The sequence below is a fragment of the Hippopotamus amphibius genome, chromosome 4, assembly GCF_030028045.1.
Source record: "Hippopotamus amphibius kiboko isolate mHipAmp2 chromosome 4, mHipAmp2.hap2, whole genome shotgun sequence".
In the NCBI taxonomy this organism is placed as follows: domain Eukaryota; kingdom Metazoa; phylum Chordata; class Mammalia; order Artiodactyla; family Hippopotamidae; genus Hippopotamus; species Hippopotamus amphibius.
In genome coordinates this window covers 74415367-74440834 of record NC_080189.1, presented here as the reverse complement: position 1 = coordinate 74440834, position 25468 = coordinate 74415367, and the positions used below count along the sequence as shown (strand labels likewise).

The 25468-nt window shown below is 35.0% G+C and overlaps 1 protein-coding gene across 5 annotated transcripts in view; it reads right to left on the bottom strand.

Annotated features, from left to right (window-relative positions):
* SP4 (Sp4 transcription factor) overlaps positions 1-25468 on the bottom strand; it is a 71316-nt gene that overhangs the window by 6282 nt on the left and 39566 nt on the right. For 3 of the 5 annotated variants that reach the window (XM_057733669.1, XM_057733670.1, XM_057733668.1), the window contains one exon: positions 14325-14524. In XM_057733669.1, the coding sequence (XP_057589652.1) occupies positions 14325-14524 (200 nt within the window). Of the gene's footprint in view, positions 1-3453; positions 3521-5781; positions 5918-14324; positions 14525-21851; positions 22081-25468 lie in introns of those variants that run through there. The other 2 variants (XM_057733671.1, XM_057733672.1) reach the window with 2 other exon arrangements.

Below are 25468 nucleotides of genomic sequence, written 5' to 3'. Positions count from 1 at the left end.
TACACATATCTTTCTGGGAGACACAATTCAACCCGCTACAGGGACATTTTTAAACGCCTGGCATTTGTTATAGCTAAGTAAAAAACACACCATTTGCTCAATGAATAACTTCAACCAAACGTCCATTTGTACCATATATACAATTTCTTACCAGACTTATATATAACTCACTTTACAGAAATCATATTTTGATTTGTTCTGAAAAATGTAATTATTCACACTGAGAAACTTGTAGCCCCTGGATCCCTCCAATGCCTATTAGGAGGGACCTATCTCTTACCTACTCAGTCTAGAATATCTAAATGAATCTTCATAAGTACACTCAGTTCTCCTCTATCATTACCTGTGGATAAAAGTAAATTCAAAGGGAGAGGAATGATAATTTGAGAGAAATTCTGTGGCTTAAATTTTCTTAAAGTAGAAGACAGAGTAAGGGGAAGTTAAGTGAGAATGACAAAGGAAATAAGAAGACTTAAGGAGATTTAGATAATTACTAAGGTAATGAGGAAGTTGAAAAAAAGAATAAGATTGATAGGCTATTCTGAGAGACTGGCTGAGATTTGAGACCATAAATTGGTAGACATCAATTTGCATCATGAGTAATTTTTCATTTCTTCCTTTAGCAATTATCTACTCGGATATAGAAGCCCTTTGGTCATTTCATTATAAATACTTTTTAAAAGGGCAATCTTATTTACTCTAATGGTTTTAACAGATTCCTAAACTATGAATTTGACATCTCCAAGATGTTCCATAGAAACCATCATTCAACATGTCACAAACAGAACTCACTAACTTTCCAATCCCTATAATTCCCAGAAATAAAGGGGAAAAATCCCCAAAGCTATGAAGGAGGTAATGTCAGTAAAGATGGTGACCTCTAAAAATTCACTCCTCTGTGAAAGGAATCAGAAAACTGGGAAAAAAACAATCAAATCAACCCTTTTAGACTCTAGAAATCAATCAAGACTTACAGTAACTCAGGGAGTGTTTAATAAAAAAATGGCTGAATCTTGATAAGAACAGCAAGTTTTGTGGTGTTTTAACTTGCCTAGTTCCATTTTCTACTCCCCAGAAGCCTGGCAGCCACCAAAGGGAACAGAGCTCGAGCCCTTTCAAAACTTCTTTCCCAAAGAACCATCATTGTTTCTTTGGAGGACCCCATTTAAAATACTGTTGTAGTTAACCTTCCTTGGAAGTACCCCAATGCAAAAAGTCTTCTTCTAGGACTAGCAAAGGGCATGTGTTTGTGTAAAACAATTACAGGCAAGTGTTTTAACTTCATGGATGCCCAAAGCAATGAATAATACTTGTGCCAAACAATAAATAGATAAATAAAAAGCTTAAAAGAAAAAGCTGGAATAAGATATCCATAGGGGCTCTAAAAAGCTCTGACATACTCCTTGGAATCTAGAAGGCCACAGAGTTATGAGTCGACCCAGGAAAGGGCTGAGAAGAACCAAACTCTCACCTATGCCTATCCTTTGAGGCTCTGCAAAAGCAGGAAGCAAACGCTAAGGCAGCGCTGTCAACTGTCTGGCTGAGTCTTGATGGGTGCCCCAATATGCACGCAAGGCCTCTCAGCAAAGAGGGAGAGATTTATTGATCCCAGGTTTTTAAAAGAAAGAATATTTGAAGAAATAATGGCTGAAAACTCCCTAAATTTGATGAAAAACATTAATATACACATTGAAGAAGCTCAATTAACTTCAAGTAAGTTAAACGTAAAGAAATTCACACTGAGACACATAATAATCAAACTGTTTAAAGTAAAAAAACAAAGAGAATCTAGAAAGCAGTGAAAGAAAAGTGAGTCATCACCTAACATGGGATCATCATTAAGAAAAACAGCTGATTTTTTCATCAGAGATCATGGAGGTATGAAAGCAATGGGATGATATATTCAAAGAGATGAAAGGAAAAAACCTGTCAACCAAGAATTCTATATAGAGCAATGCTATCTTTCAAAAATAAGGAGAAATTAAGATGTTCCCAGATTAATAAAAACTGAAGGAATGTGTCACTACCTGATCTGCACGTATAAGAAATACTAAAGGAAGTCCTTCAGGCTGAAAAGACACTAAATGATAAGTGGAATATATATGAAGAAATAAAGAACACCAGGTAAAGTAACTACACAGATAAATATAAAAGATGGCATAAATGCATTTTTTTTACTCATTTTTTCCCCATCTAGTTAAAACACAACTGCATAAAACAAAAATTATAAATCTGTGTTAACAGGTACACAATGTACAAAGATGTAATTAGTGGGGAAAAAAAAAGCAGAAGTGGAGGCAGAGCTATGCAGGAGAAAAGTTTTTGCATGCTACTGAAATAAAGTTGGTATTAATCCAAACTAGATTGTTGTAATTGTGAACTATAATCCCTAAAGCAGGCAACTACTAAGAAAATAACTTAAAAAATATATATGCATACATACACACACACACACATATGTTAAATTACAAGGTAATTAAAATAACACATGAGTAATATTTGTTTTACACAAAATGTCAACAATGGAGAAATATAAGAATAAAAAGATAGAAGACATGAAGACAAATAGAAAACCAATACCAAAATGGCAGAAGTCCTTATTAGTAACTGCATTAAATATCAATGTATTAAACTCTCCAATCAAAAGGCAGAAATTGACAGAATGGATTTAAAAAAATGATACAACTATATGCTATCTAAGAAAGGCTCACATTAAATTCAAAGATATGAATAGGCTAAAAATAAAAGGACAGAAAACAGATATACTGTGCTAACAAAGAGCCAGAATGGCTATATAATAATAGACCAATAAGATAAAAATTACTACTAGAGACAAAGGATACTTTATAACAATAAAACTATCACTCCACCAAGAAGATACAACAATTAGAAACATATATGTACCTAACAACAGAGCCCCAAACCATAAGAAGCAAGATCAATGGAACTGAAGGGAGATAGACAATTCTATATTACAGCAAACTATATTCTCCAGTTCCACTGGTAGTAGTCATCATTGGGACCTTTCATCTCTTTTCTCACATCTAATTAATCACCAAGTGCTATCAACTTTATTACACAAACATCTCTTAAACTGGTCCCAGTTTAGGGACCAGTTTTAGTTAGGATCTTAGCAAAAATCCCCACTGTCTTTACTAATTAGTCTCAAAATTATTCCCTATAAATCTATCCTCAGTACAAATAACAATGATCGAAAATCAAAAGCTGACCATCTGATTATCTGCTGAAAACTTGCCATGGTTCCTCATTTTCTATGGCTGTAAAAAAAAAAATAAAATCAAACAGTACATAAAATCCTACTGACCTTTGCATACCGTTTTTATCTATTGCCACAAATATCATGGTTCCCAAACATTGAACTGCTTGTAGGTCCTGCCATACTTTCTTTCTTGTGTGAGTTAGATTCTAGTTGAGGATAAAAATTCTGACTCTGCTCCACCTACCAGTCTTGTAATTTTGGGCAACCTCTCTCTCCAGTTCTCAGTTTCTTCATTTTTAACTAGGAATAACAGAAATATCTATTTCATGTTATTGTTCAAAGCATGAAATGAGAAAATGGATTTTAAAAAAGCATTTAGAAACCCAGCACAATGAAGGGGATCAGATATGTTAACTACTACTGTTACTGCCTGTCTGAATTTGTATACTGCTTCCATGGCTCATTCTTACCCACCACTAAATAACTCAACTTCACTCAAGGAACTAAGTTTGAGGCCTTGATAAAGAAGTCAATCAACCTCTTTATAGACTTAAGTTTACACCTTACATAGAAAATGATGGAATTGCACAAAATCATTTTCAGGAGTCCCTCTGGCTCTAACTCCTATCATTCTTGGTAAAGTTAAGAGACACGCTGCGTGATATTGAGGCATATGCATGAGGCTGAGCAAGAAATTCTTTGGGATTGTCAAAGTAAAAATTAACTAGAAAATCTTTTGCCCTTTTTAGATTGCAATTTCTCAAAAATAAGAACTGTCCCACATTTTTGAAAACTTGTTTTAATTTATATACAGTAAAATTCATTCTTTCTGCTACATAGTTCTATGAGTTTTGATAAATGCATTAAGTCATGTAGCTATCACTAAAATTCAAATATAGAAGAATTGCTATCACTTTCAAAAACTCCTTCCTGATGTCTCTTCACAGTCAAACTCTCCCTCCACCATCACACACTAGAAAACACTGATCTGTTATCCATTTGTATAGTTTTGATTTTTCTATTACATCATATAAACGGAATCATTCAACAGGTAACCTTTTGATGCTGGATGTTTTCACTTAGCATTGTGCATCTGAATTTCACCCATGTGGTTGTGTGTATTAATAATTCATTCCTTTACACTAGGGAGTAGTACTCCAATGTATGGATATACCACGATATTTCATCCATTCACCACTGAAGGACATCTGGGCTGTTTCCAGTTTGGGTGATTATAAATAAATGTGCCACATATATACAAAGCTGGGGTGAATACTTGGGAGTGGATGCAAGGTCATATGGTTAAGTACATGTTCAACTTTTATAAGAAAATTTCAAAATGTTTTCCAAAGGTGCTGTGTCATTTTGCATTCCCACCAGCAATGCAGTTCCAGTTGCTCTGCAATCTTGCCAGTATGTCTAATTGTAGGATTTTGGTCTTGTTTTTTGTTTTAGCCATTCTAATCGGTATATACAGGTATCATGCTTTGGTAATAACCTGTACTCCCCCAAATAAAAGATGATGTTGAACATCTTTTCATGTGCTTATTTGCCGCTTGTATACCCTCTTCAGTGAAGTGTCCAGATCCTTTGTCAATTTTTAAAAACTGTGGTGTTGTTCACATGCTGTTGAGGTTTGAGAATTCTTTACATATTCTAGATAAAAGTACACTTTCAGACGTATGATTTTCAAATACTTTCTTCCAGTCTGTGTCTAGTATTTTCAGAATTTTTTCGCAAAGCAAGTTTTTAGGTTTTATGAAGTCCAATTTATCAATTTTTCTTTTATGGATTGTACTTTTGATGTTATATTACAACTTTAGTCTAATCCAAGCTCACAAAGATTTTATCCTATATTTTATTTAAAAGATTTTACAGTTTTAGATTTAGATTTAGGTCTGAGTGATTTTGAGTTAGTTTTTTAAAAGATAAGAGGTATGTAGGGTTAAAGTTTCTTTTTTGCATGTGGCTGTCCAACTCTGCCACATCATTTACTGAAAATACTACTTTCCCCACTGGATTGTTTTTTGTTCCATTAGTTCTTTTCTATACTTTCAATTTTGCTGCTGAAAACTTCTGCCTTTCCTTTTACTGCAAGCATGTTTACCTTTACTCCATGGACAAGGGTTATAATATCTGCTTTAAAGTCTTTGTCTAATAATTCTATCATGTGGATCATCTTAACATGGTCAGATACATGGGTATCTTGAGTAATTTTGGATTGTTTCCTGGACATTTTTGATATTATGCTGTGGCAACTCTGGGTCCTATTACAAATCCTCTAGAGAATAAGTTTTGTTTTAGTGAAACAAACCCATTTAGGTTCACATTAAAAGTTCTAGCTTGCCTTCTTTGGTCAGTAGTTCCAATATTAATTTATTTTCGAAGACTTTATTATGCTTTTTGGGTCTGCCCAGCATATGCTAAGAATTAGGTGGTGGTTTACAATACAGTTCAGTCTTTGAGGCCTCTGCTATGGTTCTTTGGGGCTGTCCTATGTATGTGCAGTTCAGGGCTGAGTCGAGAACTTATTTTGTTCCATACACAAAATTGGGGATCACCTTTTAAAGATCTCTCCAAACTTTCCCTTATACTATCCAATCTTCACGTGTCCCTTTTCCTGGTTTCTCTGGCCAGGAAGCCAGTATTCTTGAGGCTTCCTTTACTGTCCTGCACACACATCATGATTGGTAGTGCCTTTAGAATGAAATAACAAGAGAGAAAAATAAGTGATTCCCCTCACATTTGCTGGAAAACAAAGGCCCAATATTTTCTGGTTCCTCTGTCCAGAGATATAGGTATTTTCTCAAGTTTTGAGTTGCTTATGCTGCCACCACTACAGTGCAACCTACCAAAAAACAGGGCTGGCCTTGGAGTACAGTGCCCCTTTTCTCAGTTCTCTTGCTAGATATACAAGAGCATTTGCTGCCTATACCTGCTATTCAGTGCCAACAGGGTCAAAGCTGGGAAAACAGAGAGGGAAAAAATCCTGTAATACTCACTTGTGTTATGCATTGTTTTATGTTATACAAGTTTGACTGTATCAAATTTCTGCAGATTAGAAGACAGATTACCAAGGAAGAGGATATATTCTAGAAGAGAGCCAATCTATCTTTTGTAGAACTCTGTAGAAGTTTGGAACTCAAAATAATGGGAGGGAGCATAAAATAGTAAACTGAAACCTACACATGGAATATTAACCCTACTATCAAAAAATTGGGGCAAAATACTTGGGAATTTGTATCTAAAGAAATGTGGTCCCACACTGTATCACTATACATTGATAATTAGGTACCTTACAATATAAAACACAGTGCCCCACCCTACTTCCTAAAAAGAAAGCCACCAGTTCATAATGATTTCACAATCCTTCACTTAAATATATTCATCAGTCATCTTCATCACTATCATCATGAGCTTGAACAAAAGCCAGAGATCACTGGACAATGCAGGCAAACCTACAACCTCAGAGGAAGCAAGATACAGACACACACAAAAAAATGACCCTGGAGGAAATAAGAGACTTCCAGTAAGCTCCTGCATTTACACAATAAGAACAAAATGCAATTAAAAAAAAAACAAAACAATAAAAAGCACTTGAAAATTGGAAAACAATTCAATAGAAATATCTGAAGTTAAAGTTAAGGAATCTCATTTAAAAGGTAAGAAAAAGATAAAAAGACAAAAAAGAGACAAGCTGGAAAAAAACATCAACATAGGGAGTCCAACATACATCTAGTAAGAGTCCAAAAGGAACAAAACCCAAAAAGGCGAGAATGAGAGAGTGGGTATGGGGTGGTGAGGGAAGACCCAGAGTTGAAGAGTCCAACCAAAACTGCACCATAAATGAAAAATTATGCTTACGTACATAATTATGAAATCAACAATACCAATGATTAAAAGAAATCTCTTACAGTTATAAATTGCAGGATGAAGGCATGTCAAAAGGACAGAGGAGGCAATCTGAAACAACTTTCAATGGCCAAAAAATAGAACAAAGTGAGCAAGATAAGGAATATAGCAATACCTGGTTTTATCATGTTTTGCTTTACTGTACTTTGCAAATATTGTGTTTTTTACAAATTGAAGGTATGTGGCAACCCTGCATCCAGCAAGTCTATCAGCATCGTTTTTCCAACAGCATCTGCTTGTTTCATGTTTCTGTGTTACATTTTGGTAATTCTCACAATATTTCAAGCTTTTCCACCATTTTATATTTGTTATGCTGATCTGTGATCAGTGATCTTCGATGTTACCACTCACTGAAGGCTCAGATAATGGTTAACATTTTTTTAGCAATAAATTATTTTTTAATTAAGGTACATGAATTGTTTTTTTAGATGTAATGCTACTGTGCACTTAACAGACTACAGTATAGTGTAAACCTAACTTTTACATGCACTGGGAAACCAAAAAATTTGTCTGACTAGCTTAACTGAGACATTCAAACTTCACTGAGGTGGTCTGGAACCGAACTCAGAATATCTCCACAATTTGCCTGTAAAGATGGGATTGGATCATAACTCAAAAAATAAATAGTAATGAACCCATACCATAGTGGTAAAAATAAATCACTGAATAAACAAATAATTGGGGAAGAAGGTATAAATATTCCTTATTCAAGAGTCACAACTAAAAATTGTACAAACAGTGAGGGAAATAGAAAATGACCTTTAGTACATCACAGTAACATCACACAGAACACCACATTGTATCTGCAGGTAAGATACAATGAGGAATGCTATAAGTGAAAACAGTATTTTCTTTAAAGAGAAACAGGACATTTGTGCAGATTCAAAGAATCTCCTCCAGGGACTTCCCTGGTGGTGCAGTGGTTAAGAATCTGCCTGCCAATGCAGGGGACACAGGTTCGATCCCTGGTCCGGAAGATCCCACATGCCATGGAGCAGCTAAGCCCGCATGCGACAACTACTAAGCCTGCACTCTAGTGCCTGCAAGTCACAACTACTAAGCCCATCTGCCACAACTACTGAAGCCCACACACCTAGAGCCCGTGCTCCACAAGAGAAGCCTGAGCACTGCAACGAAAAGTAGCCCCCACTCACTGCAACTAGAGAAAGCCTGCACGCAGCAACAAAGAATCAACACAGCCAAAAATAAAAAAATTAAAAAAAATCTCCAAAATATTTATTAATTACTGTTATTATTTTCATTTAAGACCGAAATTTCTTTGATACTCTTCCCTCCAGGAGGTAGAGCATAACTCACTTCCCCTTGAATATTGAATGGACTTAAGGTCACTTGTGTCTAATAAACAAAACTAGAAAGGAAAAAAAACTTCACAGTGTAGATACCCGGCAAACACTATTGTAACTAATTCATCAATGTTAACATCAACAATAAGACATACTGACATCATGTACTCCCTGAAATGATGAGACTGGAAGGGCAATAAGGTCTGCTATATTATTCCCAGCAACAATTCATAACTTCAATCTAATAATGAGAAAATATCAGACAAACCCAAACTGAGGGATATTCTACAAGATACCCAATCTTAAAGTGCCAAGGTAAGAAAAGATCCAGGAAAAAAATAAGGAAATTTCAGACTGCAGGAGACTAAAAAGCCATGACAAATAAATGCAATGTGGTACTCTGGACTGAATCCTGGAACAGAAAAAATGTATTTGTAGGGAAGCTCATAGTTTAATTAATAGTATTGTATCAATGTTAATTTCTTAACATTGTGTTATGGAAGAGGTTAGTAATAGAGGAAGCTGGGTGAAGGGTATTGGAGAACTCTCCATACTATCTTTGCAACTCTATAAATATAAAATCACTTCAAAATAAAAAGTTATAAATAAATAAATGAGCTCTTAAAAGCTGGAGGGGAAAATTAGGTCACTACAAAAAAATAAAAGAGTAACAATGAACTTCTTATTAGTAAAACAGATGCAAGAAGACAATAGAACAGTGCCATTAATGTTGCAAGTAAATAAAATTTTCAACCTAGAATTCTGTATTAGCCAAAATATCAATTAAGTGGAAAAACAAAATAAAGGTATTTTCAAACCAATTTATTTCCCTATGCCTTTTTGTAGGAAGCACTTCAAAACATTTTCCAGAAACCAAGGGAATAAAGTGAGAAAACTGAAGGTGTGAGATCTTGAGAGCACTGGATCCAAACCAAAAGAGCAGGGAAGAAAAGTCTCAGGAACACAGCTGTGTAGCAGCCCTAGAGAGGAATCAATCAGTGTTTGATCAGAAAGCTGAAGACCTCCAAGAATAAGGAGAAACTGGATGGAGTTGATACTTTTCTTGAAAAGTTGAAATAAAAAAGAGGTGATAAAGTTAACCAATGCAAGGGGGAAGAAGGCAATTTGAAACTTCAGGAAAAAATGAAAACAAAAAATACACAGGGAAGGACATGTAACCTCAGTCCATTACGTAATCATAATGAAATTATTATTTATTTACTAATTTTCAAGTTTAAGAACTAAGCGGGACTTCCGCTGCTAGTGCAGTGGTTAAGAACTCGCCTGCTAATGCAGGGGACACGGGTTCGATCCCTGGTCCAAGAAGATCCCACATGCCATGGAGCAACTAAGCCCGTGCGCTAAGCCCATGTGCCACGACTACTGAGCGTGCACTCTAGAGCCTGTGCACCACAACTACTGAAGCCTGTGTGCCTAAGAGCCCATGCTCCACAAGAGAAGCCACCACAATAAGAAGCCCAGGCACTGCAATGAAGAGTAGCTCCCCGCTCTCCACAACTACAGAAAGCCTGCAAGCACAGCAACAAAGACCCAATGCATTCAATAAAAATAAATAAATAAAGAAGCAACAAGCTATAAAAAAAAAGGAGGCAGTGGTTATTAAAGCATTTTAACATCAAGAGAAAGAGAAAAGATAGTAAAAGTTTAGGTGAGAAAAGTTAAAAGGTGAAAGGGATAGAAAATGAAAGACGGACATTGTAATATGGTATCACAGAGTGGTGAGTCATGAGACATTTGGCCTGCACAGAGTTAAAGAAAAAATTCAATATCACTGATGGTGTAAAGTCAGGTAAATCCTTTTATTTTGGGGGGATTGTTGGTTTGGGTCAGTTTTTTACTTAGTGTTCATTTTTTTTTGATTGAAGTATGTTGATGTATAATATTATAATATGTTGTAGGTGTACAATATAGTAATTCACGATTTTAAAGATTTTACTTCATTTACAGTTATTATAAAACATTGGCTATATTCCCCCTGTTGTACAATATATCCCTGTAGCTTATTTTATACCTAATAGTTTGTATACCTCTTAATCCCCTACCCATAAACTGCACCTATCCCCTTGCCTTTCCCTACTGGTAACCACTACTTTATCATCTGTATCTGTGAGTCTATTTTTTAAAAAATTATATTCACTAGTTTGTTGTATTTTTTAGATTCCACATACAAGTGATATCATACAGTTTTTGTCTTTGTCTGACTTATTTCACGTCATCTGTTGATGGACACTTAGGTTGCTTCCATTTCTAGGCAACTGTAAATCATGCTGCTATGAACACTGGGGTGTATATATCTTTTCAAATTAGTGTTTTTGTTTTTTTCGAACATGTACCCAGAAGTAGAATTTCTGGATGATATGGTATCTAGTTCTATTTCTAGTTTTTTGAGAAACCTCCATACTGTTTTCCAGAGTGGCTGGGCCAATTTACATTCCCACCAAGAGCGTACGAGGGTTCCCTTTCCTCCACATCCTCACCAACATTTTTTATTTGTGTTCTTTTTGATGGTAGCCATTCTCACAGGTGCGAGGTGGTTTTGATTTACATTCTCCTGATGATTAGCAATGTTGAGGCGTTTTTCATGTGCCTATCGGCCATCTGTGAGGTAAATTCAACTCTCAATCCAAGAAGTCAATAGTCAGTGTCTAATATTGACATGTCAATAAATAACAGTATAAGTATATTATATAGATATACGTAGCCATCACAGGATAGATAAAAATGTAAAAATAGTTAAAAGATTAAACATGATTTTCTCTGGGGAGCAGAACAGGAGGTGGGCCAAAGAGTCTGCTTAACAATCCAAGCTCTTCTACATGATTTGACTTTTAAAAACCATATCCATGTATCATTTGGAAAAAATTTTTTAATTTATTTTATGGAAAGCAAAAAAAAATTGCACTATTTTCAGCAGTGAATAAAAACTCATTTTTTTCATTCATAATAAGGTGATGGCTGAGTTACTACTTAGTGCAGTGGTTGGGCATTAAATAAAACACAGTTCTTGCCATGAATGGCCAAGGCTTTCAACTTAACATATTAACTGCTTAATCAATACTTATTTCAAAAGATATTGTTTCATATTCTTTTCAACAACTCTAATAAACACTTGCAATGAAAATTACTTATATTACCTCTTTAAAAGTAACAAGTTATTTGATGTTAAGCCAAACATTCTTCAAAATAATATTTAAATAAACAATTTTTGTGTATGATGTATTCAAGATGTCTGAAATGCTGAAAGTAAGCTTAAAGTACATTAAATTCTGAATTATTCAAGTTATTAGAAGATGATAATGTGGACCACTTAAAAAGAAGAAATTATGCCTCCAAATCAATCTTTTGAAACGTATGTTTATATAAATTCTTCAATAAATTTGTCTTGTGTTATCTGTATGAGTATGGATGTGCAATAGGAAGGAATTTTAGAAACTCATCGTTTCCCAAACAAAATGATGAAATCACAATGTGAGAGGTTCCAAATTTTCTTGGCTTCCCTAATCTGCCCCCCTCTAAGCCAGGGTAGAAATACTGCATTCACTCATACAGACCTAAACTGCAGAGTATTTTTCTAAAACAGACATCAATATTTTTACAGGCTTAATTTTTAATCACAACACATTCGCCAATATGAAAGGTGAGGTGGCATTACAAACCCCAATGTAGTACCATACAGAAAGCTTTTAAAGCCTTTTTTTAATTAAAATTCTTGTTTTTAATAAAATGCTAACTCAGTGTTTCAGCCATTACACTGAGACTCATCTGTGTTACTGATGTGTGTACATATCAAACTAAGTAAATTTTATTTATCACTTTAAACAGATTTAGCAACCATTATTTCTTCTGAGACTATTTTTTTATTCTGTAAAGTGGAGCCAATTTCTAGCTTACAGTGCTTCTGTTAGAATCAAATGAGATGATATATTTGAAACATCTGATATTCAGTAGCTGATCAATAAATGTCAGTTCTAGTTCCCTTTCTGTCCTACATGTACCTTGATACAAGTTAAAGTTTAATGTCTAATTCAAAAATTCTACCCAAATTATTACTTTATTCAATAATTATTGAGTCCCAAACATACATAGCAGACATGTTCGAAATAGAGAAGGTCAGTGACAAAAAAGGGGAAATTGCCCTATCAGATATCAAGACATAATATAAGCTTCTGATAATTAAAACGGTATAGTATTGTTGTAGGAAGTGATAAATAGATAAAATGGAGGACCCAGAAATTTAGCCATTCTTAAAGGAGACATCAATATATGAGAGAAGTTCCATTACAAATCAATGATGAAAGAATTGGACTATTCAAGAAACGTCTTTCCACGTGAAAGAAAAACAGAATTATATCCCCTTTTTAGTCCACCATCAAAAAAAATTCTAGACTAATAAAAGAGAAAACTTACCAAAAGAAAAAAAAAGCCAATTAGAGGAAAATATTTTTAAAAACTTTTTGATCTTGGGATAGGAGAAAATTTTATTAAAAAAAAAGCAAAAGGCAAAGGAATATATTTACATATTCTCATATTTGACTAAATGAAAATGTAAAAACTTCCATATGACAAACGATAGCACCAAGATAAAAGAGCAATACTGGGAAAAATTATAATACATAAATCAGTAAGAAAAAGGAAAACAACAACAAAAAAAGGCAAAAGAAATAATCAAGAGAAAACAAAATATAAATGACCAATAAATCTATGAAAAGATGCTTAATCTCACTATAGTCAGGAAAAATACTAATTTAAAAAATTAGAAACCATTTTAGACTGACAAAAACTTTCAAAGCCTGAGTATTGGTGAACACAGTGGAAACTCAATCAATGCTAGTGAAGCAGAGATGGTAACAGCCACTTTAGAGACTCTTCAGTGGTTATCTAGCAAAACAAACACATTCTCTAAGATCCAATAATTCTACTTCTTGTACACGTTCACTGTATGTTCAAAGTAGTAAAGTTTGTGATAGCAAAAAAAAAAAAACTTGAACTCATCTAAAGAGTGTGGGAAATGGATTAATACAGTATAGTAGAGTCATGTGATAGAACACTATATAGCAGTTAAAAGAAACAGACGTATTCATACACATATATGTACATATATATGAACTTGGATAGATCTCAAAACATAGTAAGTTTATGTTTCATCACATATATAATTTCATAAGAAGTGAAATAATGTAATATATCATTTACATAAAATTTCATAGAAAACACAAAACAGTATTTCACATATATCCATGAACAAAATAATATAAGAGTATTAAAACTGTATTAAAAACTTAAACTTTAAATTCAGGGTAGCTGTTGTCTTTGAGAGATAGGAGGACAAAGATGACGTCAACTTTATATGATTTGTTTTTGTTAAAAAATAACAGATAATATAACATGTTAACAGCTGTCAATTCTGAATGAGCAAAAATAACAGATAACATAACATGTTAACAGCTGTCAATTCTGAATGAGCGTTTAGGTATTTGTTATATTATTCTTGATACTTTAGTCAATTTTCTGAATTGTCAAAAACAAAAACTAATAAAGGTCACTGATAAGATGATAATTCAACTCTCTTTTCATCAATTTAAATACTGACAAGAAGTAATATATATGAGTTCAACACACTAAGAATACAAGATAAGCAAATAGAATAAATTCCAAGTCATGTAATTAAGCTGATAAAATTTATGAAAAGTAGAATATACCTCAGAAATGAGGTAAAGAATTTTGATCTTAAACATCTTTCATATGATCACTAAAACAAATTCCCTCTCTTTAATTTCCATATTTCCAATTTGATAGCTAACTAGCTCTAAAATTTTCACCTAAGCACTGAGAAAAGAAGTAACAAGTCCTAAAATAAACCAACTAACCTGTATGGGTTCTTCTGTGTCTCTGAAGCTCATCACTCCTTGTAAATCTTTTGCCACAAAACATCCAGTTGCATATAAAAGGTCTTTCTCCAGTATGCCAGCGAAGATGTGCTCGTAGGTGAGATGTTTTGCCATAAACTTTTCCGCATCCTTCAATATGACAGATATGTTGTTTCTTTTTTCCTGGTTCATTACTGCCTCTAACAAAAACAAAAACCAAACATGAATTACACTCCCGAACACCAAGCTTATAATTAAGGAAAAATAAAAGGGAATCCAGGTAATTAAATGATTCTTTTCTAAATGGGTTTTTTAAATCATTATGTTACAACTGTAGTTAAAAATCAGAAAAACTTCAATTAAAAAAAAAAACAGGGCTGTGTAATAAACTGAAAAGTGCTATGAAAACACACTAATTTTAGAGAATGTATGTTCTGCCATGGAATTCATGTTCAATTCCTAGTAGTCTCCTCCTTCCGGGAAAAAAATCTCTTTCAGCTTTTCAAGATACTTGAATATGCTTCTCTAAAACACTGAAGAATGGTAATTCTCATTTAAAAGCGTAAGGTTCCGAGGTTCACTTCCAGCAAAAATAGCATGAAGAGCTCCATGGACCCACTCCCCAGTGAAACTAATGAAAATGATAAACAAAGCAAATACCATTTGTAACCTCTGGAAATGGCCCTATGAGTACACAGCAAATAAAGAAACATTTATTCATGAAAATCAAACAGAACTTGGCAAGAAGAGTGAGAGTCTGCTATATTTGAACCAATACTCACTCCTTCTCTCCCTCCTCCTTCCACCTCCAAACAATATAGACTGGTGCAACCAATAACAGGGTTCCCTCTTCTCCCACCTTCCAGATGGCAGGTTATCTCCCCAAGAGAGGCAGGACATCAGTATTTCTCAACCTACCTGCAGCTACCTGTTACTGAGGGTAAGTTTCAGGTGAATGTGGCTGACAGATGGGGAACAACCTTCTTCTACCCAATCCCAACCCCTGAGACCTAGGCTTAGATAAGAAAAACACTGGGGTCCAGATCACCCTTGACCCAGCTCATTTGTAGTTCATAAATCAGAGGTTCCAAACCTAAAGAGAGAAGCCAATATAACCTGAGGCTACTATTGACCCCTGCCCCCAAGGGCTCAGCCCCTAGAGCATGGAATGCGTAAGGAGAAATGGAAGAAACATGCCATTGTCCCAGCCCCCCAGTTCAAAAGCCATGACACAGAGACTTTGGCCAGAGGAATAGCATACCATAAAACAGAAGGCTCCAAATCTCTTCCCAAGAAACTGACTTCATCTGCAACAAAGTGTGGAGAGGTCTGAGCCTAAGGATGCTCTTAAAAACAGTAGAAGGCAAAAGGCAACTGGGAGGAGACTAACAGATTCAGTGGAGAAATAAGCTAAACTGTAGATTGCTAGGTTGCCAGAAAGAACTGAGAAAAAGAGGTAGCTGGTAGGAGTAGTACAGGATCAGAATAAATTGCAGACACAGACCTAATGTTTTGCCCTTTTAAACTCTGATTGGATCAGTCTGTGGAGCAATATATGCTTCAGGGCATTGCTGGAAACAACAGAGCAATTAGCTGGCAACTAGTGGTGCTTAACAGCTGGGTGTGGTCAGGAAAAGAGCCCAAAAGATCCCTACCAAAACCACTGTCATCCTAGGGTCATTAAGGAACAACACATTGGGGGCAGGGGCAGGGATTTTTACTAAAATAATCCAGCTAGTCACTAAACAAACAAGCAAACAACAATTAACAAGCCAGGGGTGGGAGGAGGACAGAGGGCAGTACTAAAAGGTGCTACATTACTTCAACTCTCCAGTTACCAACAAAAAATTATTACACATGCAAAAATCAGAAACAAAGAAGGAAAATATGACCTATACACTAGAAAAAGAGCAGGCAAGAGAAGTTGCCTGTGAGAGCATCCAAATTTAACAAGACTTCACAGTAGCCATTATGAATATGTTCAAAGAACTAAACAACACCATGATTAAAGAAGTAAACCAAGGTATAATGACAACATCACATCAAACAGAGAATATCAATAAAGAGCTAGAAATGATTTTTTAAAGAACCAATTGGAAATTCTTGAGATAAAAGTTACAAGTGAAATGGAAAATTCCAAGAGGGACTCAAGAGAAGAAAGAAATAGTGAAATTGAAGACAGTTCAGTAGAGATTATGTAATCCAAAAAGCAGACAAGAAACAGAACAAAGACTAAACAGAATGTCAGAGATATGTGGGACACCAACATATGAAAGAAAATACCAGGAGGAAAGGCAATGAGAGGGAAAAGGGGAGAGGAGGATGAAGTAGAAAAAATACTGAAAGAAATAACAGCTAAAAACTTATGAAAAACAATAATCCACACTTTCAGAAAGCTCAACAAACTCCAAGAAGGAAAAATGTAGAGATCTACAAATAGACACTTCACACTAAAAATTCTGAAACCCGAAGACAAGGACAAAATCTTGAAAACGGGGCAACAAAGATGTAGGGTTAAATGCTGACTTCTCAGCAGAGACAAAGGAAGTCAGAAGGCAGTGAGAAAACACAAAGTACTAACACAAACAAACAAACAAACAAAAACAAACCTCAAACAACAATCCTATATCCAGCAAAGCTATCTTTAAAAATGAAAGTGAGATAAAGGTATTTCCTGATAAAAACTAAGAGAACATGTTGCTAGTAGACCTGCTTTGCAAGAAATACTAAAGGAAGTTCTTTAAGCTGAAAGCAAGCGAAAACAGCAAGTAATTCAAATACATATAAAGAAACAAAAGTGCACTAGCAAGGGTAATTATATAATTATAAAGGACAGTATAAGTGCATATTTCTTCTCACCTGGTTTAAAAAGCAATTTTATAAAACAATATGTATAAAATGTATTGTCAAGCCTGTAACTAGAGAAATGCAACATATGTAACATTTGCCAGTAACAGCACAGAGGAGGTGGGTGGGAGCAAAGCTGCATTGAGCTAAGGACATGATCCCATGGGAACTCAAATTCATGGAAACAAAGAGAACCAGAAATTATAAAGTTAACATAGCAAAAGCTATATATACTTGCTCACCTTCTCTCCACTCTTTAAAAGGCATACATTTATATAAGGTAATAATTATAACAATGTATTGTGGTGTTTGTAACACATAATATGTTTAAGAATAATACCACAAAAAGAAGCACAAGGGAACAGATCATACAGGGGTAACATTTCTATAACTCACTACAATTAAGTTACTATAAATCTTAATTATGGCAAATTAAGATATATATGATATGGCCTAGCACAACCACTAAAGGAATAAGTCAGTGCAGTGAAAAACATCATTAATGAAATTAAAATGCTATATTACAAATTAAAAATGATATATTAATTTAACTCAAAAGAAAGCAGTAAGGGAGGGATAGGGAAACTAAAAAAAGAGACATGAGACATTGAAAACAAAACACAATGGCAGACATAAATTCATTATATTGATAATAACATCAAATGTGAATGGATTATACAAACTAATAAAAAGGTAGGTTTTGTCAGATTAGATTTAAAACAAAACAAGATCCAAATATGAACTGTCTATAGCTGACACACTTTACATTTAAAGATACAAAAATACAAAGAAATTGAAAGTAAAAAGATGGAAAAAGGTATCATGCAAACAACAACCACAAGAAAGCTGGAGTGGCTACACCAATACTAGGCAAAATAAACTTTAACACAAAAGAGGTTATTAGAAATAAAGAGATAAGTTTGTTAAGGATAAATGGGTTAATCCATCAGGAAGGTATAATAATTATAAACATACATGCACTTAAACAAGAGTAACAAGGGAGTGACAAAACACAAGTCGAAACTGACAGAAATGAAATGAGAAATAGACAATTCAATGATAATAGTTGGAGATTTCAATACTCTATCTTCAATGATGTTTCCATGAAACAAATAGGTAGAACACCACGCACAAGGAAGCAGAAGACTTGAATAACACCATAAATGAACTAGATCTCACAGACATCCACAGAACACTCCAGCCAACAACAGCATTCTTCTCAAGTGCACATGGAACGTTCTCCAGGACAGATCATATACTAGGCACTGAAACAAATCTCAATAAATTTAAAAGGACAGAACTAACAAAGTTTTCTGACCACAATGAAATAAAACTAGAAATCAGTTACAGGAGGAAACTGGGAAATTCACAAATACCTAGCAGTTAAACAATATACTTCTAAATAACCAATGGATCAAAGAAGAAATCAAAAGGGAAATCGGAAAGATTTTGAGATGAAGGAAAATGAAATGCTCAGAGGGAAACTTATAGCTGTAAATATCTGTATTTAAAAAGATACTACCTCAAAACTGTCAGAATGGCTACTATCCAAAAGACAACAAATAAATGTTGGCAAGAATGTGGAGAAAAGGGAGCCCTCATGCACCGTTACTGGAAATGTAAATTGGTACAGCCACTACAGAAAACATTACGGATACTCCTCCAAAAATTAAAAACATAACTACCATAAGATTCAGGAATGCCACACCTGGGTATTAATCCGAAGAAAATGAACACACTAATTAGAGAAGACACACAAGGATGAATTGGGAGATTGGAATTGCCATATATACATTACTAATAAGAAAAAAAATATCAAACTGTACACTTTAAATATATGCAGTTTATTGAATGTCAAAAAAATAAATAAAAATGAAAAAAAAAAAAAAAAAAAAGACAAGACACACACACCCTTATGTTCACTGTGTCATCATTCACAATAGCCAAGATGTGGAATCTACCTTAATGCCCATCAAAAGATGAATGGACAAAAGAAGATGGAGTATATATACATACACAATAGACTATTATTCAACCAAAATACAGAATGAAATCTTGCCATTTGTGACAACATGGATGGACCTAGAGGGTATTATGCTAAATGAAACAAGTCAGACAGAGAAAGACAGTGAATGATTTCACTTATATGTGGAATCCAAGAAACAAAATAAATGAACAAATGTAAAACAGAAACAGAGTTACAGATACATAGAACAAACAGGTAGTTGCCAGTGGGGAGGGGGAAGGAGAGAGAAAAAAAAAAGGTGAGGAAGATTGAGAGGTACAAACTTCCAGTTAAAAACCAAATGGGTCAAGAGGATGAAATGTACAGTGTGGGGAATACGGTCATTAACTATGTAAAACTTTGCATGGTAGCATAACTAGACTTATAGTGATCATTGTGAAATGTACAGAAATAGTGATTCACTATATTGTATAACAGGAACTAACATATTGTGTTGTACGTCAACCAGACATTAAAAACAAATAAACTCACAGAAAAAGAGATCAGATTTGTGGTTACCAGACAGGGAAAAATGAATAAAGGCAGTCAGAAGGTGCAAACTTCCAGTTCTAAGATAAATAAATACTAGGGACATAACATAGACTATGATAAATATAATTAACACTGCTGTATGTTATATATGAAAGTTGTTAAGAGAGTAAATCCTGAGAGTTCTCCTCACACGGAAAAAGTTTTTTCCAATGTCTTTAATTTTGTAGCTATACAAGATGATGGATGTTCACTAAACTTATTATGATAATCATTTCATGATGTATTTTTTGTTTTTGTTTTTTTAATTAATTTTATTTATTTATTTCTTAATTTATTGGCTGCACTGGGTCTTTGCTGCTGTGCCAACTTTCTGTAGTTGTGGAGAGCAGGGGCTACTCTTCATTGCAGTGCATGGGCTTCTTAGTGCAGTGGCTTCTCTTGTTGCCAAGCATGGGCTCTAGGCACATGGGCTTCAGTAGTTGCGGCGTCTGGGCTCAATAGTTGTGGCTCGCAGACTCTAGAGCGCAGGCTCAGTAGTTGTGGCGCACAGGCTTAGTTGCCCTGAGGCATGCGGAATCTTCCCCGACCAGGGCTCAAACCCGTGTCCCCTGCATTGGCAGGAGGATTCTTAACCACTGTGCTACCAGGGAAGCCCCTCATGATGTATTGTCATATTATTATGTTGCATACCTTAAACTTATACAGTGCTGTATGTTAATTATATCTTAATAAACTGAAAGGAAAAAGATCTTAAATCAATAACCTAACTTTCCATCTTAAGACAATGAATACAGAGCAAATTACATCTAAAATAAAGCAGAGGAAAGAAAATAATAAAGAATAGAGCAGAAACTAACGAAATAGAGAATACAAAAACAACACAGGAAAAAAAAACAACAAAAAAACAATGGAACCAAAAGCTGATTCTTTGAAAAGGTCAACAAAACTAAGAAGCTATTAGGGAGACTAACAAAAAAAAGGAAGACTCAAATTATTAGATCAGAAAGGAAAAATGGGACATCACTACCAAACTTACAGAAATAAAAAGGATTATAAAAGAATACCAAGAACAATTACATGCCAATTACTTAAAAAACTATAAGATGAACAAATTCCTAGAAACACAAAGTACCAAAGCTAACTCAAGAACAAGATAAAACTCAGAACAAGTAAAAAGGTTGAATTAGTAGTCAAAATATACTCGCAGGAAAAGCCCAGGACCAGTGAGCTTCACAAAACATTTAAAAAATTAATACCAATTTTTCACAAACTCTTCCAAAAAATGAAACTGCAGAGACTTCCGAACTCATTCTATAAGGCCAATAATACCCTTGCCAAAACCAAAGACATTATAAGAAAACTACAAACCAATATCTCTCATGAACATGGATGCAAAAATCCTCAACAGAAGAGTAGAAAACCAAATCCAGCAATATACAAAAGGAATTATATAGATAAATACATGACCAAGTTGTATTTATCCTGTGAGTGCAAAAGTACTTTAACATCTGACAATCAATTAACGTAATATAGCATATTGACATAATAAAAAACAAAACTACATGATCATCTGAACAGAGGAAGAAAAGTATCTGACACAATAAAAAACATTTTCATGTTGGGTGAGTTGGAAGACTCATATGAGTCTAATTCCATTTATGTGAATGTCTAGAATAGGCAAATCTATAGACAGAAGTTAGTTTAGAGGTTGCCTAGAGCTGGCAGTGATGACTAAATAATACTGGGTTTGTCTTCAGGGGAACAAAAACATTCTAAAATTGACTGTGGTGATGTACGCGCAACTCTGTGAATATATTAAAAACCACTGAAATGTACAGTTTAAATGAGTGAATTATATGGTATGTAAGTTTTATATCAATAAAGTTGTTTTAAAATTTTACATAATAAATCAAAAAAGAAAACCATAAAAGAAAGTATATGGTACATGATAGAGGACCACTGACATCCCATTCCTAAAATAGCTCAATTTAATCCCCTTCATAAAAATATTATATCTCAACTCTTGGGCTATAAACCTAGTGATGTTCTAACGATCAAAGTACTCCACCAATGGCCTGATTTTAACTAACATTCTACGTGCCTTCATTATATGTAATTGTTCACTACATGTTAGCTATTATTATACTAGTCTCCACTGAGTTGGACGGCAACAGAGCATTTACCTTCCCTCTCCTTCCCTACAATTAGGACAGGAACAGGCAACTCTTCGAAGCCTCTTGCCGGGCTGCACCTCTTGATCAGAAGCCTGCTGGCCTTGCTGCAAATGCACTTGTGTGAGTTGGTCAGGACTAACAGCACCTATCGTTGCATTAGCAATTCCTCCAACTGCTACGGTTACAGGAGCTATCGTAGCTTGTTGAACTTTCACTCCATCTTGTCCTTGCTGCTGACCTAAAAAATGAGAGGGGGAAAAAGTATTACAATGTTTTCTGTTCCTAAAGAAAGGATTAAAAAAAATTCCATACAGACACTTTAAAGCTACCATATTTAACCGATAATCTGTGTAAAGTACAAAAGCAAAGGTATTAATGATTTATACTATGCCAATCCTCTTAAAATATAATATTCTCACCTTAGCAGCTTAGGCTGCCTCTGTATCTGGTTGATGAGACTATAGATAAATCATTTAACCCTCTTGTGGCTTAATTTCTCCACCTGTGAAATGAAGATTAATAATCCTTGCCACCTACTTACCTCACCAAAGTCCTGCGAGGATTCATGAGACATTTTTTGAGATCCTCAGATGAAAGATGTTACATAAATACAAAGCCTTATTATTACCATTTCCACAATAAGCAGCATATTTCATTCACTCCATGAAAATACAGGAATTAAAAAGTAAACAAAGGATTAAGTTTTATGGACATTCCTCATTCCTAAACATTTTAAATAAAGCAAACATTTCTTTATTGATGAGTCAATTTTTTAAATCTTATTGAGTTATGTAGTTTTTTTAAAATGCAAAACTATGCATGATTATTACATACTGTTACTAAAATCACAGAAGAGATATTTATGATATTATTACTTTATTCACTCACATTATACAGCTTAGTTTTCACCTCTCAGGTCAGTAAATATACAAACATGGCTATGCTGGTTTAAGGAAAAATATGATAAACAATATATGACAAAATTTCCATGGCTTAAGTTGACCCTGAGTACACATGAGTAAGCCTTATAATTATCCTTTCTCTCAACATAGTTCTACTTCCTCAGGTGTGAGAATACAAGTATGTGAATGGACAGAAAAGAAAACACCAATTTATGAAGGAATGCTCCCACCTCAGGGTTAGTGTAAGAATTAAATAAGCTAATTTTCACAAACCCCTTACCATCATACAGTGCCTGGCACAGAAGTGTTCACTACATGTTATCTATTATTACTACTAGTCTCTACTGAGTTGGATGGCAATACAATATGGTTGCAGACACAAACATGTGAGTACTGCATATAAAATAAAAGGGTTTATTTTAAAGCTGCTTATGTAGTACTTCAAACATGTAAAGCACTCAAGAAAAGACAATAAAAATTAACAAGTGAGAAAATAGCACACATTTTCAAAACAAAATTAAACCTCTGACTCTGCCAGCCAAAGTCAATCTCACACTCCTCTGTGTATTCACAGCACTCTGAAAACTTTGGTAGCACCAATAACTTTAATACAAATAAAAAATGTGTTTTGTCACTGTTTTAGTAAGGATACATATTTTAGTTCTTCTACTAAAGTTTAAATTTTCGTTCACCTTTGAATTAGCATGGTGTGATAGGTAAAGAAATGAAAGTAAAGTCAGAAGTTGTGAGTTCATATCCCATTCAGTGACTGTACACTTAGAGATCCTTAGATGTACCTGCAATAATACTGACCTCCCTAAAATTCTTGTCCCCTATCTACTTTAAAGAGTTGTTTATGAAGATCAAGTTGATTTCCTAATGGGTAAGGCTTTGTAAACTAAAGCAATATATAAAGTATAATTATTATGCCTCAATGCAGCTTTTGAGCACGCATAGGTTTTACATATTCAGTAAAACCAGATTCTTTAAGGATGACCTTGGCTAAGCAAACTACTCAAACTACTTGTGTATCTAGAAGCACAGTGATACACATCTTCCCTGTTTACTAGGGGGGAAAAAGTGTTTCTGGAAATAGGAGTTCCATCCGAATCAGTACTATACACTATACAAAATCTTTATAGCTTAGTCCCGGAGATGCAGGTATTTCAGGTTGGCAAGTATTCTTTACATTCCCTGAAGTAATGTGATATTTCTGGCCACAATTTTTCCAGCTACTGTTCATACAACAGTTGGTCAATCCTTTCAGGTTGCATTGATATTTATTTACGATGCCCTTCATTATGCCAAAGAACTACTAGAGATCTGTGATCACTAGCTGATCATTCACCCTCAGACTCCTGACCATTTCCTCAATAGACTCCTCAAGCCTCCCCATGAGCATTTATTTGTTCAATGTCTAAACCACCTGGGGAGTTATTTCAATGAATAACACTAAGCAAACCATAGCTGGGTTTATATATTTAAGCCTGACAACTCTCTTGACTTAACCTAGATGTCCCAGACAGTTCAAGTTCAACAACAGCTCAATACTACTTTTCTTTCATTTCCACTGCGACCAATCAAGAACAAGCCACCAAACTCTTCACTAAGGCCTCAAAGGCCCTGTTCAAGTTTAACTATACCCACCTCTCAGACCTCATCACGTATGAGTCTCTCCCTTGCTCACTCTGCTCCCAACACTCTGGCCTTTTTCTCTGGTTCTCAAACAAATCAAGCTCATTCCCTTCTTAGGGCCTTTCCACATACTCTCTAGTCTGGGTGAGGATGCCTTTGCACCCAGATCTTTGCACAGCTGACTCCTTAGTAACAGTCTTTTCTCAGTTCAAATCTCTCCTCTTTAGAAATGCCACTCCTGACCACATTGTCTAAAATAGTTCCCCATAGTTTGTTTCTGTATCATCACCAAGTTTTGTCTTACCTGTCTCAAATTATCTTGTCCTTTTATTATTTTTTTTCTGTCTCCGCCTCACTTCTGAATGTTAAGTGCCAAGGGAACAGAGATCCTGCCTGTTACGTTCATTGCTGTATCTCCTGAAGTGGAATAGAGCCCAACACATAGTAGCCACTCAACAACATAAGCTTAATGAAGGAGAGTTTAAAAGAAAACACATTTTAATGTTATTCTGATCATATCACTTCTGTGCTCAATAACTTTCATTCATTCCCCATTGACCAAAGTCTGGCATTCAAAGGACTCCACCACAGGAACTTAGCTCCTGGCTCACAGATTTCCTCCTAATGGCCAAAGTCAATGTGCATTTTCTCAATGCACATAAATAAGACTGCATTGCTGCATGTGACGCCACTGACCACTCTGTCCTTAAAACTTGACTGTTGGAGTTAACTCCCTACATTCTCAGAAATGCTTCCTCTTTGCTAGCTCTCCCTGTCAGCACTTAAACCTAAACTGACATCACATTCTTAAGAGATTACCTACACTGGTTGCCTTTACTCCTCACTTCCCATTCTCTCCTTAAACTACCGAAAGTAGGTGTCCAACCCATCACTCTGCTAAAACGATGACGGAACAAACAATTTCTCTGATGGTAAATCCAAAGATACTCTTCCCTTTAATCTTATTTCACCACTGGAGCACCTGGAGCTGCTAATTCCACCCTCTTCTTGAAATGCTCTCCTCCTTGTGGTTCTCTGAGACTACTCACCACTGGTGTTCCTTCTACTCCTCTAACCACCCCTGTAACT